Source organism: Heloderma suspectum, chromosome 4 (assembly GCF_057233095.1).
Source record: "Heloderma suspectum isolate Gila_16-S chromosome 4, 16-S_ref, whole genome shotgun sequence".
Classification (NCBI taxonomy): domain Eukaryota; kingdom Metazoa; phylum Chordata; class Lepidosauria; order Squamata; family Helodermatidae; genus Heloderma; species Heloderma suspectum.
The window spans coordinates 221107606-221132361 of NC_139461.1; the positions used below are offsets into that span (position 1 = coordinate 221107606).

Consider the following 24756-nt stretch of genomic DNA (forward strand, 5'->3'; position numbering starts at 1 on the left):
ATTAGGACAAATCAATTGGCCTGTGCTATTCTTTGACACTGTGTCTGTCTTCTTCTTTTTTTAAAAATTAAGGAACAAGTTCCAACCGGCTCTCGAAATTGTTAATTACTTTTACCATTTCATTTAGATATGCATCAATGAAATCTCTGGTTTCAGGTGGGTTCCAGTCTTCCTTGTACTTTTCAATGATTTCTCACAGGAGAATGTTGTTACACTATCCTGTCTGGACAACAAAATAGCAAACAGGCCACTAGGTTAGAATTGTTGCCCATCAACACTTAGGACCTAAGCAACAAATTAAATAGGCAGGGACACAGGTCCCCATTTTCCACACCATGGTGACACATCCTGTATTTCTGTTCAATTACAATAATTACTTCTAAATCTACTCACCAGATTAAGGCCACCTTTATACGTGATCAAAGTACTTCTTTTTTTTTAGTATAAAATTGACTGTTTTCAATGAAGATTCCATTTATTTAAGAAAGCATCCAAATGAAGCTGGCAACTGTAGGATATCCATTCAACTGTAGCAGGGGAAGTAAGATCTTCAAAGCATTGAATGATAGGTGGTAGGTGTGAATCCCTTCAGGCTTGAAGTATGAGTCTTTTTGCGACTGCAAGGGCTCTCAAAGTCCACTTTTGCTTTTCCTTTGCTGATCCCCACATCACAGGAATATATTTAAAAGCACTTGAACATCCGCAATTATCACAGGTATTTCAAGAGCAACATTGATACGAGCAGTGACTTCCAGTGGCCATGGGAGTTGATGATGATGTGAGTTGTGGAGACATACCTGGAGAGCACGCGGTTGGGGCATGTTGCTGTGTTTCTATGCAGTGTTGCCCAGGGGGGAAGCAGGTGGGCTGCTGGGGTCCCTCTGCAAGGGGATGGAGCTACTGAACCTGCCCTCGGCTCAAAGATCTTAAGGGAACAGGAACATCTTCTAGACCAGGAGGTAATCATCTCATTCACAGTGCCTTAAATGTCAGCGATTCGTAGACATTATATGAAGGGTATTGATATCAGTGCCAGCCCTCCCATAAGGCCGGGTGAACCAGGAGGGGGTGGCGGATTGTGCCCACCCCCCGCTGGGAGGGGCGCCTCTGCTGCCGCACTGACTCTGCTCACCCACTGCAGCAAATGCCACAGCAGGAGAGCGGCAAGCAGGGTTTTTGGAGGAGCAGCCACCCCCGTCTTTGGCCTGACTCCTCTCCAAACGAAGAGATCAGGTGGGTGGGATCCCCTGGGAGACTGCCTTCCTGATCTCTCACTTTGGGAGAGGGCACAGAATGAGAGATCAGGAAGGTTGCTTCTCAGGAGATGCTGTCTGTCTCCCACCTGCCTGATCCCTCACTTGGAGGATAGTCCCAATCCGAGAGATCCGCTGTCTGGTGCCCTCCCTGGAGAGGCTGCTGGCCCAAGTTTTCATTCAGGGAAATTTCCCAGGCCAGAGATCTGAAGAACCCAGCTGGCTGATCTCTCACTCTGGAGGGTGCCCTGAACAACAGAATGGGTCAGCCTCCCCGGAGAGCTTTCCTGACCTCAATATACAGGCAGTCTCCAGGGCCACTGGCAGTGCCTTGCTTCCAGGAAGGACCCCTCAGACATGTAGGCCTCTGGAGAGTCCTCCTGCATGACTCCTCCTTTGGGCAGAGGGGAGGGGCAGTGGCGATGGGACATGGGGCGGCGCTGCTGATCTGTCTTTGCGTTAGGCAGAGCGAGGCAGCCAGCTCAGGCCACGACCTTCAGCATGGGGTGAAACACCCTTGTTCCTCCGCCTCGGGGGGAAAAATGTCTTAGGTCATCCTTGTGCATTGAGAAAGGTGACCCTCTCGCCTCCCTTCCCCTTCGTTCCAAACATGCTGACTAAAGAATACCCTCTTTTCTGGTCAGAGTTCTTAGTTGAGTAATATGCATTATGCCTCTGTGTGGGTGTGGTGTATCGAGCTATGGCACGCAAACTTTGTCCTCCTTTCTTGCACAGCAAACATACCACATTAGCAGAGACGGCCGGTGTAGCTTCGCTTTCCAGGTTGGATTTGGTTTCCCTCTGTAGACAGCAGTGTGTTTTGACTTGGCACGGCTAGAAGAGGTTGACGATGCTGCTCCACTTACCTACTGCCCTCCAGGACAGCTTGTCCCTACAGGTGGTCCTGGTGTTCCTGGCTACCTTTCTGCTCGTTGCTGATTATATAAAACGGAGGCAGCCAAGGGATTTTCCTCCAGGACCTGTGCCCCTTCCGTTTCTGGGCAATCTTCTGGATTTTGATGTCAACAAACCTCATATCTCTACACAAAAGGTAAGGATGAGGATTGGTTTGAGCACATTATCTTGGAGTGAATCCTTATTAAGGAAACAGTTACAGGCATTGCACTTTACTGCAGACAGACTGGAACAGGTTGAGAGGAGGGCAATGAAGATGGTCGGGGTCCGAAAAACGAGTCGTATGAGGAAAGGATGTTGAAACTGGGCATGTTTAGCCAGAAGAAGAGAAGACCATGGAGGAACATGCTAGTGCTCTTCAAATACCAGAAGGGCCGTAGCATCGAGGATTTGTTCTCTGCTGTGCCAGAGGACAGGACAAGATCTCACAGGTTTAAGGTACAGGAGATTAGACTTTGGCTGATCATTAGGAGAAGGGCCTTGATGGTAAGAGTAGACCGACAATGGAACCAATTGCCTAGGGGGGTGAGGTGCAGTCTCCCTTGCTGGACGTTTTCACACAGAGGCTGGACAGTTATGTGCTGGGGATGTTCTAGCTCTGTAATTCCTGTGCCAAGCTAGGGGTTGGTCTGGATGGCCTACAAGACCCCCCTTCAAGTCCCTGATTCTGTGAAATCCTGTGCTTTAGAAAGGAGCTCCTTTCCTCCACAGTAGCTCCTTTCCTCACAGAGTAGAAGTGTGGCTACTCTGAGTCTTCATGGAGTATGCCCACCCACTTTGTAGTAACCTGAACTGCAGGCTCCTAGAGCCTCAGTACCTGTACAGGCAAAGGTTTCTAGGATGATGTATTGAAAACCACCGTCATACTTACATGACATGGGCTGTTGTGGTTACTTTAATTTCTATGCCACTTTCCCCCAGAAATATACCCAAAGCGGCTCAGAGTCACAACACCAGAATACACCATTACGGCAGCCATTCTAGTAACCACTCACTTCCAGACACACAGAGTTGGACCCAGAAGAGATTTTGAGGGCACACAAGGAGCTTCCAGTGGGAGGAGAGGACACAGAAATCTTGTTCTGTCAGGGGTATCCTTCCCCTGGCAGAATGACGATCCTGGATCCAAGCCTATAGAAACAATCCAAATAAACAATTCTCTTCAATAATAATGTATAGCCTTTCTAATTCACTTCAAAGGAGGTGCTATTAATCAGAAAAACATATTATCAATTGGTATTGTTTGATCAGATGATGAAGTATATAAAGATCATAATGCGCAAGCCGCTCCTCAAAAGTGCCAAGTGCAGGGAAGGGCAGCCGGATTTCTGGCTGCCTGCACCAGTGGATCTCTCCCAGGCCCCACTGGCTCCAAGAGCAACAGGACCGGGGTGGGGGTGGGGGGAGTTAACATTCAGTCTCTTTCTGTGTGCTCTTGATGTTCTTGCTGCTGTTTGTCCCCGGAGTCTGGTATCCAGAGGCATGCCACCTCTGCATGTGGAGACCCTGTTTTTCCTCACATGCTTTTGATATGTATATCCCACAAATGTGTCTGTTCTTCTCTGTGACCCATCTAAACTTGTGTCTGTGAATTCCATCAGTAAATTCAGCATTATGTGAATAAGTACATTCTTTGCTCTGTTTCGAAAGTGCTGCCAATCAGTTTCCCTGGGAAATTGCAAATCTCACATCCTTGGGCTTTGTTCTCAAGGATTTGGGGGGGGACCTATATTATTTGATGGCAACCAAAGTCGCCCATTGTCCCTATAGGCATTCTATGATCACCAACTAGGCATTAATCTGGAATGTATCCAGTCTTTTCCATTGTTCCTCCTTCTCCCTCCAGCTTAGAGAAAGATTTGGAGATATCTTCAGCCTGCAGATTGGAAGTACGCGGGGTGTGGTTGTGAATGGATTGCATCTGGTGAAGGAAGCCCTTGTCTATCAAGGCGAAAATTTTGTGGATCATCCGGAATTTCCTCTTATGCGTGAAATCTTTGGGACGTCTGGTGAGTTTCTTTTAATCAGGTTCAATTTCTTGGATTGTTTCTTTTTTCTTTTCTTTTTAGGGTCTGCCTGAATTGGTGAGCCTTTAGATTAGCCTTCCCCAACTTGGTGTCCTCCGAATGTGTTGGACTGTAACTCCAACAATCCTGAGCTGGCATGGCTTGCTAGCTGGGGATGATGTGAGTTGTAGTCCAACACATTTGTAGGGTTCAGGAAAGCTTCCTTTGATTGTTTCACAAGATGAAACTTTCTCGAGTGATGCTTAGGTCAGTGTTTCAATTTCCAGTCTTGGCAGACCCAATTAAATCAGTTCTATACATCTGAACATCTGTTTCATAGAGGTGCACCCACCAAAGGGCTTTGCCTGGTTATGGCTCCCACTTCAGTGTACAGACAGAACAGCTTGTAGCTATTGGACTGTAGTGATGGTGAAAGATTGCACTATGGCAGCAATTAGTATCCTTTGCCGAACTATTTAACTTCTTATGCAGTAAGTCCTGGAAATCCAAAAATATTGCCATCTTTTATAGAATTGTCATCTTTTCAGAGGAACCAATATCATGCAAGTGGAAGTCCACTTCTGCAATGAGATGTTCTCTCTTTCTCCTGTCCCCTTCACTGATGGAAGCAGTTCTATCATTAGGGAAGGGCCGGTCCATCCATTTCCGTTTCTCTCAGTTTCATAATGCAATCTCAAATTCAATTTGTTCCAAACTTCTTTCCAATCTTTACTTCAGTTAGTCCATATTTTGATTTTTTTTTTAAAGCATGAAAAATGGTATGCATTTTTGCACATTTCCCCTGATACATTCATTTTGTATGCTAATTGGCCAACAGAAACATTTGCAAGCCAATACTCATTTTGGTCAATACATGTTTTGGCCAATATACACATGTTTTCCTAATACAATGAAGTTCTGAACATTATGTTCACTAATATAAGCATTTTGAGTTCCCAAATATACTCATTTGTTCATTAAAGGTCTCCACTGCAAAATTCAAAGAAGTGCAAATTTCAAGGGACAGCTGCATTTTGCTTTGCGTATTGGTCCGGCAGTGTGAAATTCAGTCACTAAAATGTGCATTAAAATGTGAGCCAAATGTCTCCACCATCCCTGCCCTCAGTGGAAAATTTAAATGGGTTCCACCCTTTGTTCCCTCGAGAGGCAGGGCTGCAGCTCAGAGGCAGAGCACCTGCTTTGCAAGCACAAGGTCATGGGGGTAATCTCTGGCGTCTCCAGATAGGGCTGGGAAAGAGGATTCCTGTCGGAAACCCTGGAGAGCCGCTGCCAGTCAGTGTAAACAGTATACCTTGGCAGTGCACGTGCTTTGGATGCACAAGGTGCAGCAGACCCTTGCCCACCTGCCACCACCACGGCTGCTGCTCCAGAAGGCCACGACCCCCTCTCCTGGATTTTTTTTACCTGCCATGGCAGCATACCCTCCTCCTGGGCAGGCCCACAGCACCTGTCTGGCCAAGCCTGCAGGGCCCATGCACCATTCAAAAAGTTTTTTTTTATCATACGTTATGTGTAGCAGTGATCTGAACCAATCAGACGCTGCCCTTGCAGTGTAGAGGGCTCAGCCAGTGAGGGCACACAGGAACTATGTGCCCTGATTGGCTGTGTCCCCCCACCCAAAGGCTGTGTCTGATTGGCTTAGATCAGTGCTACTCAAAATGTCAGTGTTTTTCTTTTTTAAAAAAACCTTTGAAATCTGGTGCCATGAGGCCTGCAGACTTGGCCATGGCACTTATTTGCACCAGCAGGACCAAGTGGGTGGGGACGGAGGAGCAGCCTCCGCTCCCTTAGCAGCTGCTCACCCGTGCTGACCCATGACGCCAGGTCGATGTAGAGGCAATTTGTGTGGAGCCTCAGTTTTAATCCCACTGCCCGCCAGTTATGAAAGAACCACAACCTAGCAGCACTATGAGGCTATACAGTGCAGTTCTATACCTGTCAATCGACTCAGAAGTATTGATCTCAATGGGCTTTACTTCTAGGTAAGTGTATATAGGATTGCAGCTTTATCACTGTAGCAACAACTGTTAAGAATAAGAACTATATGACTTTTGCCCTGTTTCCTGTTTCCAAAATGTATGAAATAAATCTTGCATTAAAAACCAATCCCAAGCAGTAAACACACAAACTGCAGCAATACAGCAGCAACAGTACCAGCAAAATCCGAAAAATAACAGCAGAATGAAGAGCAACCAGATGAAATCCAGCAACAACCCTCAGTCTTCACCAGATGCTTTACAGCCATGTGTCACGGTTACGTTAAAGGTGCGTAGCAATGTAATGTTAATCCTTCCCATCTAGGACTGGTCTGCTCAAACGGACTTAGCTGGAAACAACAAAGACGATTTGCCTTATCAACTCTCAGAAACTTTGGTCTGGGCAAAAGAAGCTTTGAAGAACGAATACAAGAGGAGAGCAGATATTTAACAGATGCAATTGAAGAGCAGAACGGTAAGCCCTAGCATCTATTTTGTACGCAAAAGCTCAACAATATTTTTGCTGTGTCAGTGTTCCAGGGGAGAAATATAGCTCTAATTGATGTGGGGCTACCCCACGATTAGGGAAATGTCAGTTGAAAACTTCACACAGATGCGCATCCCTTGTGATGCCTGGAACTCTGGCTGACCTGGGAGGTCATGTGGGAACCTCTGCTGGCGGGGAACTCCGAATGCTCCGCGAAGGCTACAGTTGCATGGCAAAGTTGAGGAGGGTTCGGTTAGGACTGAGCCAACAACAACAGCCACAGGTAGTAGGTAAAGTGTTTGGACTGATGATTTGGATAGCTATAGCAGTCATAGTCCAGAATGGAATATGAGTTTGAAATGAACAGTTTTGAAATTTGGGGGAAATCTTTTATGTACATGCGCACACACGCGTACACATAAGACTATGTATGTATGTATGTATATATGAGGTGCTGTTACATTTTACATTTCAGTCCCCCTTAAGTGAGCCAGCTGTGAAATAAGTACTTACTTTGGAAGACTTAGAAGGAGGGGACGATTTCCTGTTATAAACGGACACATTCTGAAATATGTCGGCAACAAAATATTGGTGCGGCTATCTTGTATTTTCTGTTTTGAATACTGGGTCATCTCCATTTTCAATTGTTTTGTGAACCCATTTTGTGTTCTTATAGAAATGTAATCAATCAGTCTTCTGCTTCTGATCAGGCAATCCTCGGCAACGTTTCTAAGACCCTCTTGCAAAAATGCGGTGCCTTGGGGCGCCAGCATGCTGGTGACGCTCAGCTCTGCTTTTCTCGTCATCTGCTCCAGGCTGTGGAGGTGCTGCACCAGTGCCTGAGCAGCCCGTTGTCACAGGCAGGGGGAGCTGTGGTGGGGGGAGGTGGGATCGGCCAGGGGAGGAGAGGGGAGAGGAGACGTCTTGTGGCTGCCCCTTCTTCTGCTTCACCGTCTCCCTTAAAGGACTCTGACTGCTCTAGCAGAGCCCATCAGGTCAGAAAGGGCTACGAATGCTGAGGATCTGGTGTTTCTGGTCAGGGTAAAGGTGATCTGTGCATAGTGGGGTTGAGAAACCCCGTTTGCATGGACAGGTCATTACCTGACTGGGTGTAGATTGACCAGAACTCTTAGGTACTGTGGAATGGGGAGATGAGCAGGGCAGTTGACATGATCACTCCTGCCTGTCCTCTCCCAGGAGCACCTTGGTTTAAGGCAAGTGCTTACACTGCTAGAGCGATGATGGAGAAAAACTTGGGCCAAGTCCAAATGAACCTATTTTACGCCCCACACCATGGCACAGATGGCAGCATTGCCAGTAGCAATGGAGAAACAGCAGTCTGTTCCCCGCTCTCCAGCCAATGGCTGATCAGCTGAGTGGCAGGGAAAACCGCGGAACATTGCAGGTGGCCCGTATGTGTTTGAAAGAAATTAATGAAGTGCTTGTTCCAAATCTCCTGCTTTTGTAAAATATTGTTTGATAATCTCACAGGTGAATATGCTAGAAATCTGTATCTAGAGGTGTGTGGCTTTCATTACTAGTGTCACTAAGGCTGTAAGACTCCACCAACGCACCTTCATGCTCAAAGCCTCCTCCATCTGTAACATTTCAGCTGTGCGCTCCTGCTGCAGAGTAATCCTTTCATAAGGGTGTGATCCTATTTATTTATTTATTTTGTTTATTTCATTTCTATATCAGCCAATAGCCGAAGCTCTCTGGGCGGTTCACAAGAATTAAAACCAAATGGCACACAATTAAACAAATTAAAATATATAGAACATTAAAACCACAATATAACAATACAACCACAATAAAACCTATCAACAGCAGTACAGGAATTTAAAACACAGATTTAAAACAACAAGCTAAAATTCTAGAAACCTAAAATGCTAAAATGCCTGGGAAAATAAAAAGCTCTTCACCTGGCGCCTATGCATGTTTGACAGAAAGTCATCCTACAGGGTCACTGGCTGAAGTATGGTGGGAGTTATAGGACTTTTTTTATGTCTAAACATTCGTAGGATTGCGCCCTAAAGCATGAAGGAGACAGATGCTTCCTTGAAAATGCAGATTTGCAGAACTGCAATGCTACTCAAATTTAAGTTACTGGGTTTGTTTATGCTTTAGTTAATGCTTCATTTTGTTCAAAAGTCCCACCCCTTCCCCCATATTATATTTTTGTTAAACAGGAGCCATAATCATAATGATATTCTCTGCCTTCTTTTTTCTCTGCAGGACAACCATTTGAACCTCGATTTCAGATTAATAATGCTGTTTCCAATATCATCTGTTCCTTCACCTTTGGGGACCGCTTTGATTACCATGACAGCCATTTCCAGAAGTTGTTGCAGTTGCTTGATAAAGCAATGCATCTTCAAGAAAGTATTTTGATCCATGTACGGAAGCTCTCTGATCTAATGGAGAACCACACTCCAATCCCATTTGTCTTTTCTCTTTGATGAGAACATTCACCTCTGATTAGTTGTCAGACATTTTCTTTTTCCTCTTGTGCCACGTCCCCTCCTGCAGAAATCTAGGGTGACACTGGAGACCTATGAGTTGGGCTGTGTATGTTTTCAATCAAGGGTTGACCACAGAAAAATATATAAATCATGCTCAATTAAGACTTCCAGAAGTTCCCGGTGGGGAATCACAAAACTGCGCCAGAACCCACTTTTCTAACATGGCCGCTTTCCACAGGCAAGAAATTGGGTTTTGAGGGCAATATCCTATGCTGCCACTGTGCTTTTTCTGTTCCACCAGCAGGACCCACCGCTAGGGGCTTCCTAAAGCAACCTTGGAACTGAGTGGAAATGCTTGAGTCTGAAACAGGGCAGATCAGTGCATCTAGGAGCTTCACAGCTCTGCCCCATACTGGAAATAAGGATTTCAACTCATTTCTGTTTGCTTAAAGGCCTATTTGCTTCCTTTTCATTGTCTTTTCATTCTGCTAGCCTAGCTCCTTTCACGTGATAGTAGGATGATGTTTGGGGAGGTTTACTAGACATTCCATGTTTTTTCTCCTAAACACAGCATAATTTTAGTGTTTGTTCCCCCAGCTGTACGATGCCTTTCCAACCCTCATGAAATGTTTGCCCGGGCCTCATCAGACCGTTTTAAAAAACTGGGGAGAGGTGAAATCATTTGTGAGAGAAATCATTGAAAAGCACAAGGAAGACTGGAACCCATCTGAAACCAGAGATTTCATTGATGCATATCTAAATGAAATGGCCAAGGTAATTGACAATTTCGAGAGCAGGTTGGAACTTGTTCCTTAATTTTTAGGAGAAGAAGACAGACACAGTGTCAAAGAATAGAACAGGCCAATTGATTTGTCCTAATAGCCTTCAGTGGCTCAACTTCACATTAGCTCTATTCAGGCGTTCTGAAAGAGTCTTGTTTAAACATGTGAGGAGGGGGAGCATGGTAGTCCTGCCCTCCTCCGGCATCGCTCTTATTGTCCTGTACATGTGAGGGGTGACTGAAATGAAGAGATTCATCAGTCTCTCCATGGAGGTTCTCTATACACTCTGGAACAGTGAATATCCAGCATTCTGGATTGTGTGGAGACCCCCATGGATAGAGGAGGCTCTCTGCTTCAAACAGTTGCCCTCCACTCATGCAGGGCAACGAAAGCGATGAGGGAGAGGGGCAGGGCTGGAGTGTTCCCTCCCCTCATGCTTTCAGAATGCCTAAATAGGGCTAGAGTTCCCATTGATTCTGCATGAATTCAGACAGGGGAGGGGTATGTGCATATCACATAATGTTTTCCAGGAGGTGGGATTTCACCACTTGTTCACTGCCTACATTGGTGGAGTTACAACAGTGTGTGAGTTAAATTCACATGTGCATATATGGCAAGCCAGCTGGTGCTTTCTAGACTTACCGGAACATTCCATCTACTAGTCTGTTGTGACACTTTATACATGAGAGTAAAGTTGGTACATTGCTAGTTTGGGACTTATTTTTCTCCTCTCTATGAAAAGATTGTTGTGTTCATTAGGAAAGTTTTCTTGTGTGTGCTTTAGCTGTGTGTTCAAGTTACTTGCCAACATAAATTTTACAACTTGTCTGTCAGAGCAAATAGCTGACATGACAATATCTATATCTATATCTGTATCTATATCTATATCTATATCTATATCTATATATCTATCTAGAGGCATCACATGACCTACCTTATTCCTGCCTGAATACAATCTCTCTGGGCTTTGAAGTCCAGATCAGGAATTACTGGGTGTCTTTCTTTTCCCTTTATTCATACTTAGTCCCAGCTTCAGTGATTCTCAAGATTATTACTCTGGTGGTATCAAATCCCGAATACAGAGATCTTGGCTCGCAATGTGATCAAGTGACAGCTGGGGTTGATGTTCGGCTGATGTTTTTGTTGAAAGCATAAGATGCTGCTGCATTTTCTCTTTTTAAGGAGGATGTTGCTTCCAGTTTCCATGATGAAAACCTCCTACATTCAGCAATGGATCTGTTTTTTGCTGGAACTGAAACAACTTCTACAACACTGCTCTGGGCTTTGCTCTACATGGCCATTTATCCAGAAATTCAAGGTGAGAAATTTATTTTTTTTCCCTGTTGCACTACTTTTTAAAAATTAATGCAGTACCATACTGTTACATTGCTGTACTAAGTGACTCTTTGCCCCTGTCTTTAGCCCCAGTAATAACTGCACAAAGCTAATTCCATAGCAGTGTGTAAAAGTCTCTTCTGGGGACTCAGGAATAGAACCGGGAGCCAGGATATGTGAACTCTGCTCCATGATCTGCCTCAGTCAGGATATTTTCTAAAGTGATACAAAGAACTCCTCAAGCTCCTCAGTGCAACACTTCTGGTGTCTTTTATATGATACAATAGCATCGTAAGACACAGTGGTATTAGACAACTACTGCCCAGTTGCAAATTCCCCTTTTTTAGGGGAGGTTCTGGAGAGGGTAGTGGCAGGACAGCTGCAGGCACTCTTGGATGATACTGATTATCTAGACCCCTTCAGTCTGGATGTTGATCAGGTTATGGGACTGAATCAGCCTTGGTTGCCCTGATGGATGACCTTTATCGAGAGAGGGACAGGGGGAGTGCAATCCTGTTAATTCCGCAATCTCTCATCGACTTTTGATACCACTGACCATGGTATTCTCCTGGATCAACTTAGTGCAATGGGTATCAGAGGCACAGTGTTACAGTGGTTCCAGTCCTACTTGTGGGGCCAATTTCAGAAAGTAACATTGGGTGACCATTCCTCTGCCCCTTGGCAATTGAGCTATGGAGTTCCGCATGGTATCATCTTGTCCCGTGCTGTCAGAGCAGAGCAAGCTGCTCCAGCTGGTCCAGGGACTACAGAAGCAAGCAAGCTCCCAGAGAGCGAGCGACCAGAGCGAGCGAACAGGGGGAGCAAAGAGGAGTTGGCCAGGGGAGTTGCAGTGGTTGAAGAGACAAAGGAGACAAAGCAGACAGAGGCTAAGAGGTAAGTGGGCTGCAGGAAGCCCAGGGAGCTGCCCTTTATCCTTCTGATTGGCTGTGAGCTCACCAGGTGCTTCTGAGAGCTCCAACTGAATTGGGTGTGTGTGGCCTGAGTACTCCCAGCAGCTGAGTGGGCGGGAAGCTTCAGTCTGTTTCCCACCTCCCAGCTGAGCAGAGCAGAGCAGAGCAAGCTGCTCCAGCTGGTCCAGGGACTACAGAAGCAAGCAAGCTCCCAGAGAGCGAGCGACCAGAACGTGCGAACAGGGGGAGCAAACAGGAGTTGGCCAGGGGAGTTTGGCAGGGGAGGTCAAGGGGGAGGCCCCTAACATTTTTTTTCATTTTTCATTTTATTTTATTTTTTAACTAACCTTTTTCCATTTATTTGTCTTGTAACACACACTTTCACACCAGTGGGACTCTGCTTTTAACCTCTACTGAGTAGAGGAGCAGGCACAGGCTAGTCCAGAACAATCACAAAGCTAGACACAAAAAGAGAAAAGAGGCAATGGAAGGACAGGACTCTCCAGTGGTGGCGACCTGAAAGGTGTGTGCCATGTTTGTTTCCTTGCCTAAGAACAACATGGCCTACACCTGCAACAAGTGCAAGTTGATCTCGCTGCTGGAAGAAAAAGTAAGTGGACTGGAGCAGCGACTGTCGACCCAGAGTGGCGTCTGCACCAGTGGAAGCAGTGGAGCTGTGGAACCGATTCCAGGTACTTGCGGATGAGACTGGAGGACAGCCGGCAGAGGAAGAATCACAGGGGAACCTACATGAGAGTGAGCAAGAGGCTGAAGGTCAGTCAAACAGAGGCGATGAAACCCAGGCCTACAACAACAAGAAGAGAAGAGTGGTAGTAGTGGGGGACTCCTTGCTGCATGGGATCGAGACCCAGATATGTTGCGAGGACCCGTGGACTCGCTGGGTATGTTGTCTCCCGGGAGGAAGAATTAGAGATGTGACTGAAAGGTTGCCTGCACTCATAAAGCCCACTGACAGGTATTCCTTTCTTCTCATCCATGTGGGAACAAATGAGACCGCCAAGCAGAGCTTCGAAGAAATCACGTCAGACTTTGAAGCTTTGGGAAGGAAACTCAAGAACTTTGGGGCCCAGATAGTTTTCTCATCCATCCTTCCAGTAGTTAGAAGAGGGATAGAAAGGGAACAAAAAATACTCCGGGTGAATGACTGGCTACAAAGGTGGTGCCGACGAGAGAGATTTGGATTCTGGGACCACGGGCTATACTTCCTGGAAGATGGGCTGTTGGCAAGGGACGGGTTGCACCTCACAAAGGATGGGAAGAATGTGTTTGGCCACAGCATGAAGAACTTCATCAGGAGGGCTTTAAACTGAATCCTACGGGGAAGCGAGATGTAATGTTGGGGGTAACAATGGACATAGGCGCATGTACTGCAATGGAGAGAACAGCTCTGATAGCGCCCAATAATAGTCTTCAGACACTGAAAGCCAGACTATGAAGCACATGGTCTTCGATGTCTATATACTAATGCCCAGAGTATGGGAAACAAACAGAACGAACAAACTTGAACTCTTAATACAAGAGGGAAATTATGACCTGATAGGTATAACTGAGACTTGGTGGGATGACTCTCATGACTGGAATACAGCAATTGAAGGATATAACTTCCTCAAAAAGAACAGGAGGAACAGAAAGGGAGGAGGGGTTGCACTGCATGTGAAAAATACATATCTCTGCACAGAAATACAGGAGGATGAGCTTGGTAGCCCCATCGAGACCGTCTGGATCAAAATTAATGGAGCAAAGAATAAACGGAACCTGGTGGTCGGAGTCTACTACCGGCCACCCAACCAAGGAGAAGACAAGGATGAAACTTTTGAAAAACAAATAGCCAATGTTTTAAGGAAGCATGATGTAGTAGTAATGGGGGACTTCAATTTCCCCGATATTTGTTGGGAGACAAATTCTGCAAAACATGGCCCCTCCAGGAAATTCTTGACTTGTGTGGTGGATAACTTCCTCCTACAGAAAGTAGAGCAAGGAACTAGAGGATCAGCTATCCTTGACTTGATCCTAACCAACAGAGATGACTTAGTGGATAAAGTAGCAGTTACAGGAACTCTGGGGGAAAGCAACCATGTTGTACTTCAGTTCTTGGTTCTAAGGGAAACAAAAGCTGAGTGTAGTCAAACGTGCACCTTGGATTTTAGGAAAGCTGATTTTAATAAACTCAGAATAATGATCAGTAAGGTCCCATGGCAAGCAACACTAACGAGAAAAGGAGTCCAAGATGGGTGGGAGCTTTTAAAAAAGGAAATTCTCAATGTGCAATCACAAACAATTCCAACAAGAAGAAAAGGTGGAAGACAACAGAAGAAGCCAATGTGGCTTCACAAAAAGCTTAGGGATGACCTGAAAACAAGGAAGGACACATATAGGAAGTGGAAAAAAGGCCAAGTAACAAAGGAAGAGTACAGGCAGGTAGCACAGAATTGCAGGGATGGCGTCAGGATGGCTAAAGCTGAGAATGAGCTGAGGTTAGCGAGGGATGCTAAAAACAACAAAAAGGCTTCCTTCAGCTATGTGCATAGTAAAAGGCAGAGGAAAGAAATGGTGGTTCAGCTATTAAATAAGGATGGCAAAACGATAACAGATGACAAAGAAAAGGCAGAGGTGCTCAATTCCTACTTTGGCTCAGTCTTCTCCCAAAAGAGGGTCTATGAGCCCCCTGGCAAAGGCGAAGTACAGGCTGAAGGGGCAGGATTGCAGCTTGAGATCGATAGGCATATGGTCAAGGAACACCTCATTACTTCGAATGAGTTCAAATCTCCAGGGCCAGATGAACTGCATCCTAGAGTAATAAGGAACTGGCAGAAGAACTCTCAGAACCGCTGTCTATTCTCTTTGAGAAATCATGGAGGACGGGGGAAGTGCCAGATGGCTGGAGGAGGGCTAACGTTGTCCCTGTCTTCAAAAAAGGGTAAAAAGGAGGAACCTGGGAACTACAGACCAGTCAGTCTGACATCAATCCCTGGGAAAATTCTGGAGCAGATTATAAAGCAATCCATCTGGAAGCACCTTGACAAAAGTGCCGTGATTACTCGAAGCCAACATGGATTTGTCAAAAACAAGTCCTGCCAGACAAATCTGATCTCATTTTTTGATCCATTTACCTCCCTTGTAGACTGTGGGAATGCTGTAGACATCATATACCTCGACTTCAGCAAAGCTTTCGACAAAGTGCCCCATGATATCCTGATGAGCAAACTAGCTCAAAGTGGACTAGATGAAACAACGATCCGGTGGATCCACAGTTGGCTACAGAATTGGACTGAATTGGGATTATCAATGTGACCTTCTCAAATTGGGGAGAGGTAACGAGTGGGGTACCGCAGGGCTCAGTCCTGGGCCCAGTGCTCTTCAACATTTTTATGAATGACTTGGAGGAGGAGGTGCAGGGAATGCTGATCAAAATTGCAGATGACACAAAATTGGGCGGGATAGCTAATACTTTGGAAAACAGAAACAAAATTCAAAATGATCTGGATAGACTGGAGCGCTGGGCAGAAAACAACAGAATAACATTTAATAGGGTTAAATGCCAAGTTCTGCACCTAGGAAAAAGAAACCAAATGCACAGTTACAAGATGGGGGATACGTGGCTCAACAACACTACAAGCGAGAAAGAATTTGGAATTGTTGTCGATCACAAGCTGAATATGAGCCAACAATGTGATGTGGCTGCAAAAAAGGCAAATGCTCTTTTGGGCTGCATTAATAGAAGCATAGCTTCCAAATCCCAGGAAGTACTAGTTCCCCTCTACTCAGCACTGGTTAGGCCTCAACTGGAGTACTGTGTCCAGTTCTGGGCACCACACTTTAAGAAGGATGCAGACAAACTGGAGAGGGTTCAGAGGAGGGCAACAAAGATGATCAGGGGACTGGAAACAAAGCCCTATGAAGACAGACTGAAAGAACTGGGCATGTTTAGCCTTGAGAAGAGAAGACTGAGGGGAGATATGATAGCACTCTTCAAGTACTTGAAAGGTTGTCAAAGACAAGAAGGCCAGGATCTCTTCTTGATCAACCCCGAGTGCAGGACATGGAATAATGGGCTCAAGTTACAGGAAGCCAGATTCCGGCTGAACATCAGGAAAAACTCCTGACTGTAAGAGCAATACGACAATGGAACCAATTACCTGAGGAGGAGGTGGGCTCTCCCACACTGGAGGCCTTTAAGACGAGGGTGGGCAGCCATCTGTTAGGGATGCTCTGACTTGGATTCCTGCATTGATCAGGGGGTTGGACTCGATGACCTTGTAGGCCCCTTCCAACCCTACTATTCTATGATTCTATGATTCTGTGTCCCAAACGTTATTTCACATCTATATGTAGCTGCTGTGAGCAGTCATTAGGGGATTTGGAGCCAAGTGCCATCAGCATGCTGATGACACACAGCTGTCCCCCTGGGACTTCTGACTCAGGAGAGGCTGTGCAAGCCCTGGACCAGTACCTCAGTCAGGATATTTTCTAAAGTGATACAAAGAACTCCTCGAGCTCCTCAGTGCAACACTTCTGGTGTCTTTTATATGATACAATAGCATCGTAAGACACAGTGGTATTAGACAACTACTGCCCAGTTGCAAATTCCCCTTTTTTAGGGGAGGTTCTGGAGAGGGTAGTGGCAGGACAGCTGCAGGCACTCTTGGATGATACTCATTATCTAGACCCCTTCAGTCCGGATGTTGATCAGGTTATGGGACTGAATCAGCCTTGGTTGCCCAGATGGATGACCTTTATCGAGAGAGAGACAGGGGGAGTACAACCCTGTTAATTCTGCGATCTCTCATCGACTTTTGATACCACTGACCATTGTATTCTCCTGGATCAACTTAGTGCAATGGGTATCAGAGGCACTGTGTTACAGTGGTTCCAGTCCTACTTGTGGGGCCAATTTCAGAAAGTAACATTGGGTGACCATTCCTCTGCCCCTTGGCAATTGAGCCATGGGGATCCGCATGGTATCATCTTGTCCCAAACGTTATTTCACATCTATATGGAGCCGCTGGGAGAGTCATTAGGGGATTTGGTGCCAAGTGCCATCAGCATGCTGATGACACACAGCTCTGTCCCCCTGGGACTTCTGACTCAGGACAGGCTGTGCAAGCCCTGGACCTGTGCCTGAACTCCATAGTGGGCTGGATGAGGGCCAGTAAACTGAACCTGAATCCTGGCGAGATGGAAGCCCTGTGGGTGAGTGGTTCCTGCGTCTGGGAGAAAGGCACATTGCCTGTTCTGGACAGGGTTGCACTCTCACTGAAAGATCAGGACCATGGTTTGGGGGTACTCCTAGATCCATCACTGTCGCTGGAAGCCCAAGTGGCCATGGCGGCTCTCGGGGCCACAAGTGCCTTTTGCCGGCCTCAGCGGGTTCGCCAGCTACGGCCTCTCCAGGACAGGGATAGCTCGGCCACAGTGGCTCCAGCACTAGTCACCCCAAGAGCGGATGACTGCAGTGGGGCCGCCCTTGAGGCTGCTCTGGAAGCTGGAGCTGGTGCAGCAGCTCGGCTGTGGTCGGGAGCTGCCCCTGTCCAGCCTGCAGCTCCTTTGCTGAGAGAAGCGCGCTGGCTGACTCTTCTCTGCCGGGCCAGGATTGAGGCTGTAGTACTCGTGTACAAAGCCCTAAACATCTGGGTACCCGGATATGTGAGAGAGCGCCTTCTCCCTTACCAAGCTGCCCATTCACTGAGGCCGTCGGCGGGCTTGCCCCGGTGGCTCCACATGGGCCCAGGGCCCAGCTGGAGTCCACCAGGAGAAGAGCCTTCAGTCAGCCCCCTTCCTTTGGAAATCCCTGTCCCTGGAGGACAGGCAGGTACCAACCCTTCATCGTTTCCGGCCCCTCCTGACCACAGCACTGTTCCAGGAGGCATTCCTTAATGGACCGGTCACGGTTTCTATTGGCATTCTGTATTTTTTCAAGTATAATTTTAATGTGTTGTTTTAATCTTTTTATTCTTTTACTGTTTTATCCTTTGTGTTCACCATTCTGAAATACATGTGGAGTGGTATATAGATATTGTAAAGAAATAAAGAGGTAATTAAACACAATAAGCAGAAACAGATATCCGCATTCCAGTCAATGTGGTGCTCTCATTTGGACATTTCAATGCAGGAAATGCAATTCATGTACAGTTCTTAGCATCCCTTTCAAAGACATCCTCAGACTTCTGGGCTTGCATCTGAGCGTTGTGGCTCATGCTACATGGAAGCCCCTTAACCTCCAAGGTGCCATTGCACTTTTGTTTGTTTGTTTGTGTTTTGCTTAGCGAGTCCGGGTTCTACAGGTGAATTGCAACTGCAGTGTAAAGAAAAGGGGCACATATCGTGGAATAATCGCTTTGTGGAATACTGACTTTGTGCAGCACTCAGCAGGATTTAAAAGTTTGCTTGGCTAACTTGACCACACTTCATTTGACTAAGTGCAGGAAAAATGTAATTTCCTTCTGCCTATTTGTCATGATGTGTATATTTGTGCACATAATTTTCTTTGCAAATTGGAGAATGTCTACCAGCAGATACTTCACAAATCCACACTGTTAGCTGCTTGTCATTGTGTGTGTGTGTGTGTCTGTGTGCGCACGCGCGTGTGCGTGCGTGCGCTTACACCCATGATTTTCTGGGGAGGAATCCTATCTCAGGCTCACATGTACAGGTTGCGGTGGCAACAAAAGGCCGTAACAACTTCTGCACTGGCATATTCTGCTAGATGTAGCTGGCAGTGGTTAGTCCAGTCCAAAGGGAGTTGATCCTCCCTCCCTCAGGAGGCCTGTTTCTGTCTATTGAAATGGACTTGTCCTTGGCTGAGAGAGCTCAGGTCCAATGGTCTGAGTAAATTGGTGTGTGTACGTGAGCGAGTGTGCCAAAACCATCCAAAGAAAGCTGCCTTCAAGACTCCTTTGTTCCCAGAGAGGCATGACTCATCCCATCTTTAGAAAGGGGTAAAAGCAAAGGGCTATTTGTGGGGGAAACCCAAGGCATGAGCTGTACTTGCTGGTTAAATTATACCAGATATGAAACTGCTTTCATTGATAACTTTTAGCAGTTTTTATTTGTTTCTATTTATTTATTTATACCTGGTTTTATTTGTACCAACAGCAAATGTTACTTTGTGTTTCTAGCAAGGGTCCAAGTGGAAATAGACTCTGTGATTGGCCAGTCGCGACAGCCAGTGATGGACGACAGGGATCGCATGCCCTATACCAATGCAGTTATTCACGAAGTTCAAAGGATAAGTAACATTGTGCCTTTGAATTTGCCCCGGATGGCAGCTAACGACACAACACTGGCTGGGTTTCGTTTGCCCAAAGTAAGTGTTAAGGAAATAATCTTTGTAATATATCTTCCTGTGAGATGCCAAAGTTTAAGCCAAGCCGAAGTTCTCAGTTATATCAGACCCTTTAGTTGTCACTGATGGAGAAAAGCTTTCTCCAGTGGTACCCAAACTTTTCCGGTCAGTCAGCATGTTTGGACTTTTGAAAGTGTCATGGGTGCTCTCACAATATGGTCACCGTTGGGGCCTTGCCCATTGATACAATAGCTGCATGGCTGCCTTTCCAGAAAGACCAACTGGTGAGACTAAAAGAAAACTACCTAAGAACCAAGAACCTAAGTACAGGACAGAGGATCTGAAACAGAAAACCACCCTTTTGGACCCAAATAAAGTTGGTACTGAAGGGCGGCACTCTGTTTCGCAGCATGCCAGTATCCCAATTTTTAAAAAACTTAATAAAAACAATCCTAAGAATTTTTTTTTAAAAAAACACGTTGGGTAGAGAGCCCGGTGGGCACCACATTGGGAGACCCTAGGCTTACTCACTCAGTTGTAGGTCTGAGCCTTTGCATCAGCTTAAAAGGGAAGGCATGACTGTGTGGACACCCCCTCCAGATCCCTTGACAGACAAGGGCCTGTAGCCTTCCAGGCTAAATGGGGCGGCACTGCTCAGCCCTCCAGCAGTGACACTTCAACCTGGCCGACCCTTCTGCAAACCCCACCCCACCTCCGTCAGGTTCTCACGGACAGCTTCCAGCCTCCCTGCCTGCCAAGGCCAGACCAGCAGGTGGACAGGGAGTTGGGCGACTCCCCCTGGCTCTGCTCTGAAAACACTGACGGAGATAAGCTCACACAGACTCTGACCTTCCAGGAACTGAACAGGCCCAAGCCCTTCCAGGCGACTTCTAATCAAGTCCTGGCTATAAGCTACAAGGCCCACTGCAATACTGAAGCTGAGCCCTGACACCTCATTGGGAGGCTGCAGGCTTACTCACTCAGTCGTAGGTCTGGCCCCTCCCTCCATGATATGATGGTTTGCCCATTATTCCTTCTCCTCTGCTTCTATGGAGTTGTAGAACTTATGGGCATAACAGCTGCAATAGCACTGGCTCAGGCAGATGCACAGGCCTGCATTTTTAGTCTTGATGGCCTCCTCAGCCTGAGATCTCAGAAGGATGCTGGAGTCTAAATAAGACTAGGATATGCCAGGTTTATGAACACATTTTCTGAGACTTGGTTAGTACTACTGGGAGATTTCCTTTTGCCCTCTGTGGTTTGACTTGGCTGGAATGAGCTGTCTGGAGTTATTGCTCTTTTTGCAACTCTTGGGATGTATTGAGGACACAGTATAATCTGGATGGGGTGGGGTGGTTTGGGCTAGCTTTGCTTCGTTCCAGCTCCTTGATGAAACCGGATGCCCACTCAGTTCTGAGTTTGAACGGATACACAGACCTGAACTCTGTCAGTGTGTGGTGTTTCTAATCCTAACTCTAAAATAGTCCCATGTTTTGATAATACATTTAAAAATCTATATGGGGACCTGAAGTTTTTGTAAAACATTTGAAGAACTACTAAGTACTGAACAGAGATTCTCACAGCCAAAAATTGACCTTTCTCTGTGTGTCTGCAGATAGAGTTGGAGGCTTAGTACAGTTGTAGAGCCATTGCTCAATACACTAAGGAGTTCCCTGACATTTTAATCTGCTTTCTTCTCTGCTCTTTCTTTGGCAGGGAACCATCTTGATCCCCAGCTTGACATCAGTGCTGTTCGACAAAGATGAATGGGAAACGCCTAATGTCTTTAATCCGGGACATTTCCTGGAGAATGGTCAGTTCAGGAAAAGGGAAGCATTCCTGCCATTCTCTGCAGGTATTTTTTTTTTTTTTAAAGGTGATCATAACACCATAGAATAGTAGGGTTGGAAGGGCCTGTAAGACCATCGAGTCCAACCCCCCCCCCACTCAATGCAGGAATCCCTAGATTGCTCCTAAGTATTGCACAAAGCCATGACTATGTGGAAGCTTGAGTCCCCGCCCGCTGCTCTCACCATGCCTGAAATGTCACTCACTAATTCATAGGGTCAGTGTAGCTTTTCCTCATTTTGCCAGAAACTGTTGCTTGAGGGCCAGAGATCCTATTCCATCTGGAACAGGAGCAACTCTGTGTTGCTCTGCTTGCCACACTCTGAACCAAGCCACCTCCAAATGTAAAGAGAAAAGGGCAGTGAGGGGTATATAAACCGCAGCATATTACAAACTCTAAGTTCGGGTGAGAGTTCCTCTCAAGGTTATCCTCTGTGTCAGGGCAGCTATGCCCAGAAAAGCTGTCCTCAACAGTTGCCCTTAAAGTTATGGGACATCATCTCCCAAGAGACCACTGTATCATCTGGTTGCATTTGTGAGGCCTTTCTATTTGGGGTTGGCTGTACAGCAGGGGTGCAGGACCTCCCACCGGGGGGCCAAATGTGGCCCTCCAGGGTTCCCCAGTTGGCCACACCCCCTTCATCTGGATCCACCCACTTTCCTCTAACCAGCAATAGTTTGGTTGTTTCCCAGCATTTCTGCAGTTTTCCCTCCATTCTGAAAGACTGAGATGCCTCTCCTAAGGCTCAGTTGCTGGCAGTAAGAACTTTAAGCTAAAATAAAGTGACAGTTGGGGAATTTTACCCCACCCCCTTTGCCTTCCTTCCTACCCACCACTAGAATGTGGCCCCCAAGAACGGCTCTGAAATGGAATTTGACCCTCTGGTTGTAAGAGGTTCAATACTCTTGCTAGAGACCTTGGTCAAGCCAGCTGACGGTTGCAGCAAGTATGGTGTGCTCAATTAATATCCGTTTGAAACAGATATTGGCATGGATCCAGACGGGAAGGCAGTGGGGTCCAGCAGAGGCTCATCACTGGAGGAGAGGGGCGGGGAGGTCATCTTCCCCCTGCATTACCTCTCATGTTTCTCCAAAGGGGTCCTGCTCCTTTGCTTTCCAGAGCAGCTTTTCAGGAGGCACAGGGGGCTGTAGGGAGAGGGAGGAATCGCGATGATTGCCTCTGCGCCCTCTTCTTCAATTGCAAGCGGAGCTCAGTGAAGTGGATCCAACCCATTAACTGGATGCTTTCAATTCGTATTTTTGTGAAATGTGCTGTTGCCTTCTCCAAGCCATTGGGATGTGGGGAACAGAGAAATAAGCATTAAGATATAAAATTCAAAATACATGAAGTTCTGTATTTCAGAGTTCTAGGAACCATGACCAAATCCGCTTAGTTCCCTGATTCTCCTGAAAAAAAAATAGGTATAAAGGTCTTGTACGTGATTTCTGATTACACACCAACTTTGAAAGGCGTTTTATTTCCTGATCTGTCATGGTCCTGATGGGTGCTTTGCTGTGTCTGTTGCTGCAGCCACAACTAACTGCAAAAGCAGAGTGTCAGGACTGATTCTGAGTGAATGGATATAGTTAGCAGTCCAGATTCAGAATGAGAACAGCAAGAACCAGGGGAGGCATCTTCCCCAGCCAGTTCAGATATGACTAGGCATGCTTCTCAGGAAGGCAGCACCCAGATGGCTGGGCCTGAAGTCCCCCCCCCCATGAGAATCCAGGAGGAGGAGGAGGAGGAGAGAGCGTGGAGCGTGGAACAGGGCTGGAGGGATGCTAGAGTGCGGTGCAGAGCGAAGTGGGAAAAGTTGGTGGTGGAGCTCAGACGGTCGACCCGGTTGGTGATGCGTGAGGACGACGTAGGGGAGCATCACTGGATGGGAGGGGTCCCCCTCCCAAAGTTATTCTAGCCAGCAAGTCCCTGTTCAAATTGCGGGCAACATCATAGCTCCCATTTGGATTCCCTGCTGTCATTCCTTTGTAGCCTGAGAGTCTTTGGGGATTTGCATCTGTAATGAACCTGTTGAGAGTGAATTAAAGACGTGAGACTGAAGCCTCTCTCCTTGTGTGTGTGCATGAGGAAGGTGGGGGCCAAGGGAACGTGACGGAGTTTACCATTGCAAAAGCCCTCTGCTAACAGGGCCACTTTGTCCCTCTCTTCTAGGAAAGCGAGTTTGTCTTGGAGAGAAGTTGGCAAGGATGGAGCTTTTTCTTTTCTTCACTGCCCTAATCCAGAAGTTCACTTTCCAGCCTCCAAAGGATGTGACGTTAAACCTTGACTTCAGGATGGGATTTATGTTGAGCCCACTGCCATACCAGATATGTGCATTCTCTCGCTAGGGAAACTGCAGGACTCTGAAAAGAAGCAGGGTCAGCTGCAAGTTTCTCCTGAATTTCTGTTCTCATGGCCCAGTGTGGAACCAATGTCAGCCATTGTTCCATTCTTATGCCTTTATGTGTTCCATCATTATGTTCCACTTTATTGCCTGGCTGTCAGATGCTTGCAGATGAGGGTTTATGGTGCAATTGCCAGGACTGTGTTTCATGGGACTGCCGGATGGGGGAAAGGTCCAAATGACATCAGGATCCATTTGTAATCGGCCCATGGTTCCGCAGTGCTACATCACTCTGTTTTACGGCGGTAAGGACGGAAAGAGCAGAATGACCACATGACCCCTTTGCAGGTGTTCTTCATTATGTTTAAAATAAACTTTGCACCTGAGAGCATTAGGTGCTGGCTCTGCCCTTGATCTAGGGATGTCAGAGAATTCCGTCACAGATCTCGGTGAGGCCGAAAGCCAGTGCAGTTGGCCCTCTGAACTCTGTGGTGGAACAGCCTGCCACCCCCCCGCCACCCCGCGGATCCCCCCCGGGATGAGACTTACCTGGGGCGGATGTTCCGGGCAGCGGCGGCTCTGGCGGCAGCTCCGGCGGCGGCAGTGGCTGGTCTTCCGAGCGGTTGCTGCCGCCGCCATTTGCAGTCTTGTGGGGTTGTGTGTTTTTTTTACAAGACGTGATAGGCTACCTAAAGATTTACGTAGCCTATCATGGCTGGGTAAAAAAAAAGCATACACAAATGGCGGCGGCTACGGCCACCGCCATTTGCGTTCCTTATTTTTGGCCGTCTTATTCTACGTAAATAAAGGGGAACGCAAATAGTTTAGAGGGCGCTATTTGTATCCCTTTTTGATTCGCCATTTTAGCCTACGTAAATATTTGCGTTTTTGTTTTTTTTTCCCCCTGAGCCCTCCGTGGCCGGAAATCTGGCTGCGGATGGCTCTGGCCTGGGCTGGGCCTGGCCAGCTGTTCCGCAGAGCTGCTGCGGAGCACAGCCGGCTGTGGAGGATTCCGGGGGGAGGGATGGACCGCCTCCCCCCTCACCATCAACATAATCCGCGGAAAGGTAATTGACTTTCGTACATCCCTACCTTGATCACACTCTCTTTGAAGT

At 46.8% G+C, this 24756-nt stretch overlaps 1 protein-coding gene across 1 annotated transcript; it reads left to right on the top strand.

The window, feature by feature from the left end:
- The first annotated feature begins 2006 nt into the window (after positions 1-2006).
- Positions 2007-24465, top strand: LOC146348100 (cytochrome P450 2J2-like). Its single transcript, XM_084852361.1, has 9 exons — positions 2007-2304; positions 4015-4177; positions 6497-6646; positions 8894-9054; positions 9718-9894; positions 11085-11220; positions 19285-19472; positions 21168-21306; positions 23470-24465. The coding sequence occupies exons 1-9, from the start codon at positions 2104-2106 to the stop codon at positions 23643-23645; spliced, it is 1491 nt and encodes a 496-aa protein (XP_084708487.1). The 5' UTR covers positions 2007-2103; the 3' UTR covers positions 23646-24465.
- Positions 24466-24756: the final 291 nt, after the last annotated feature.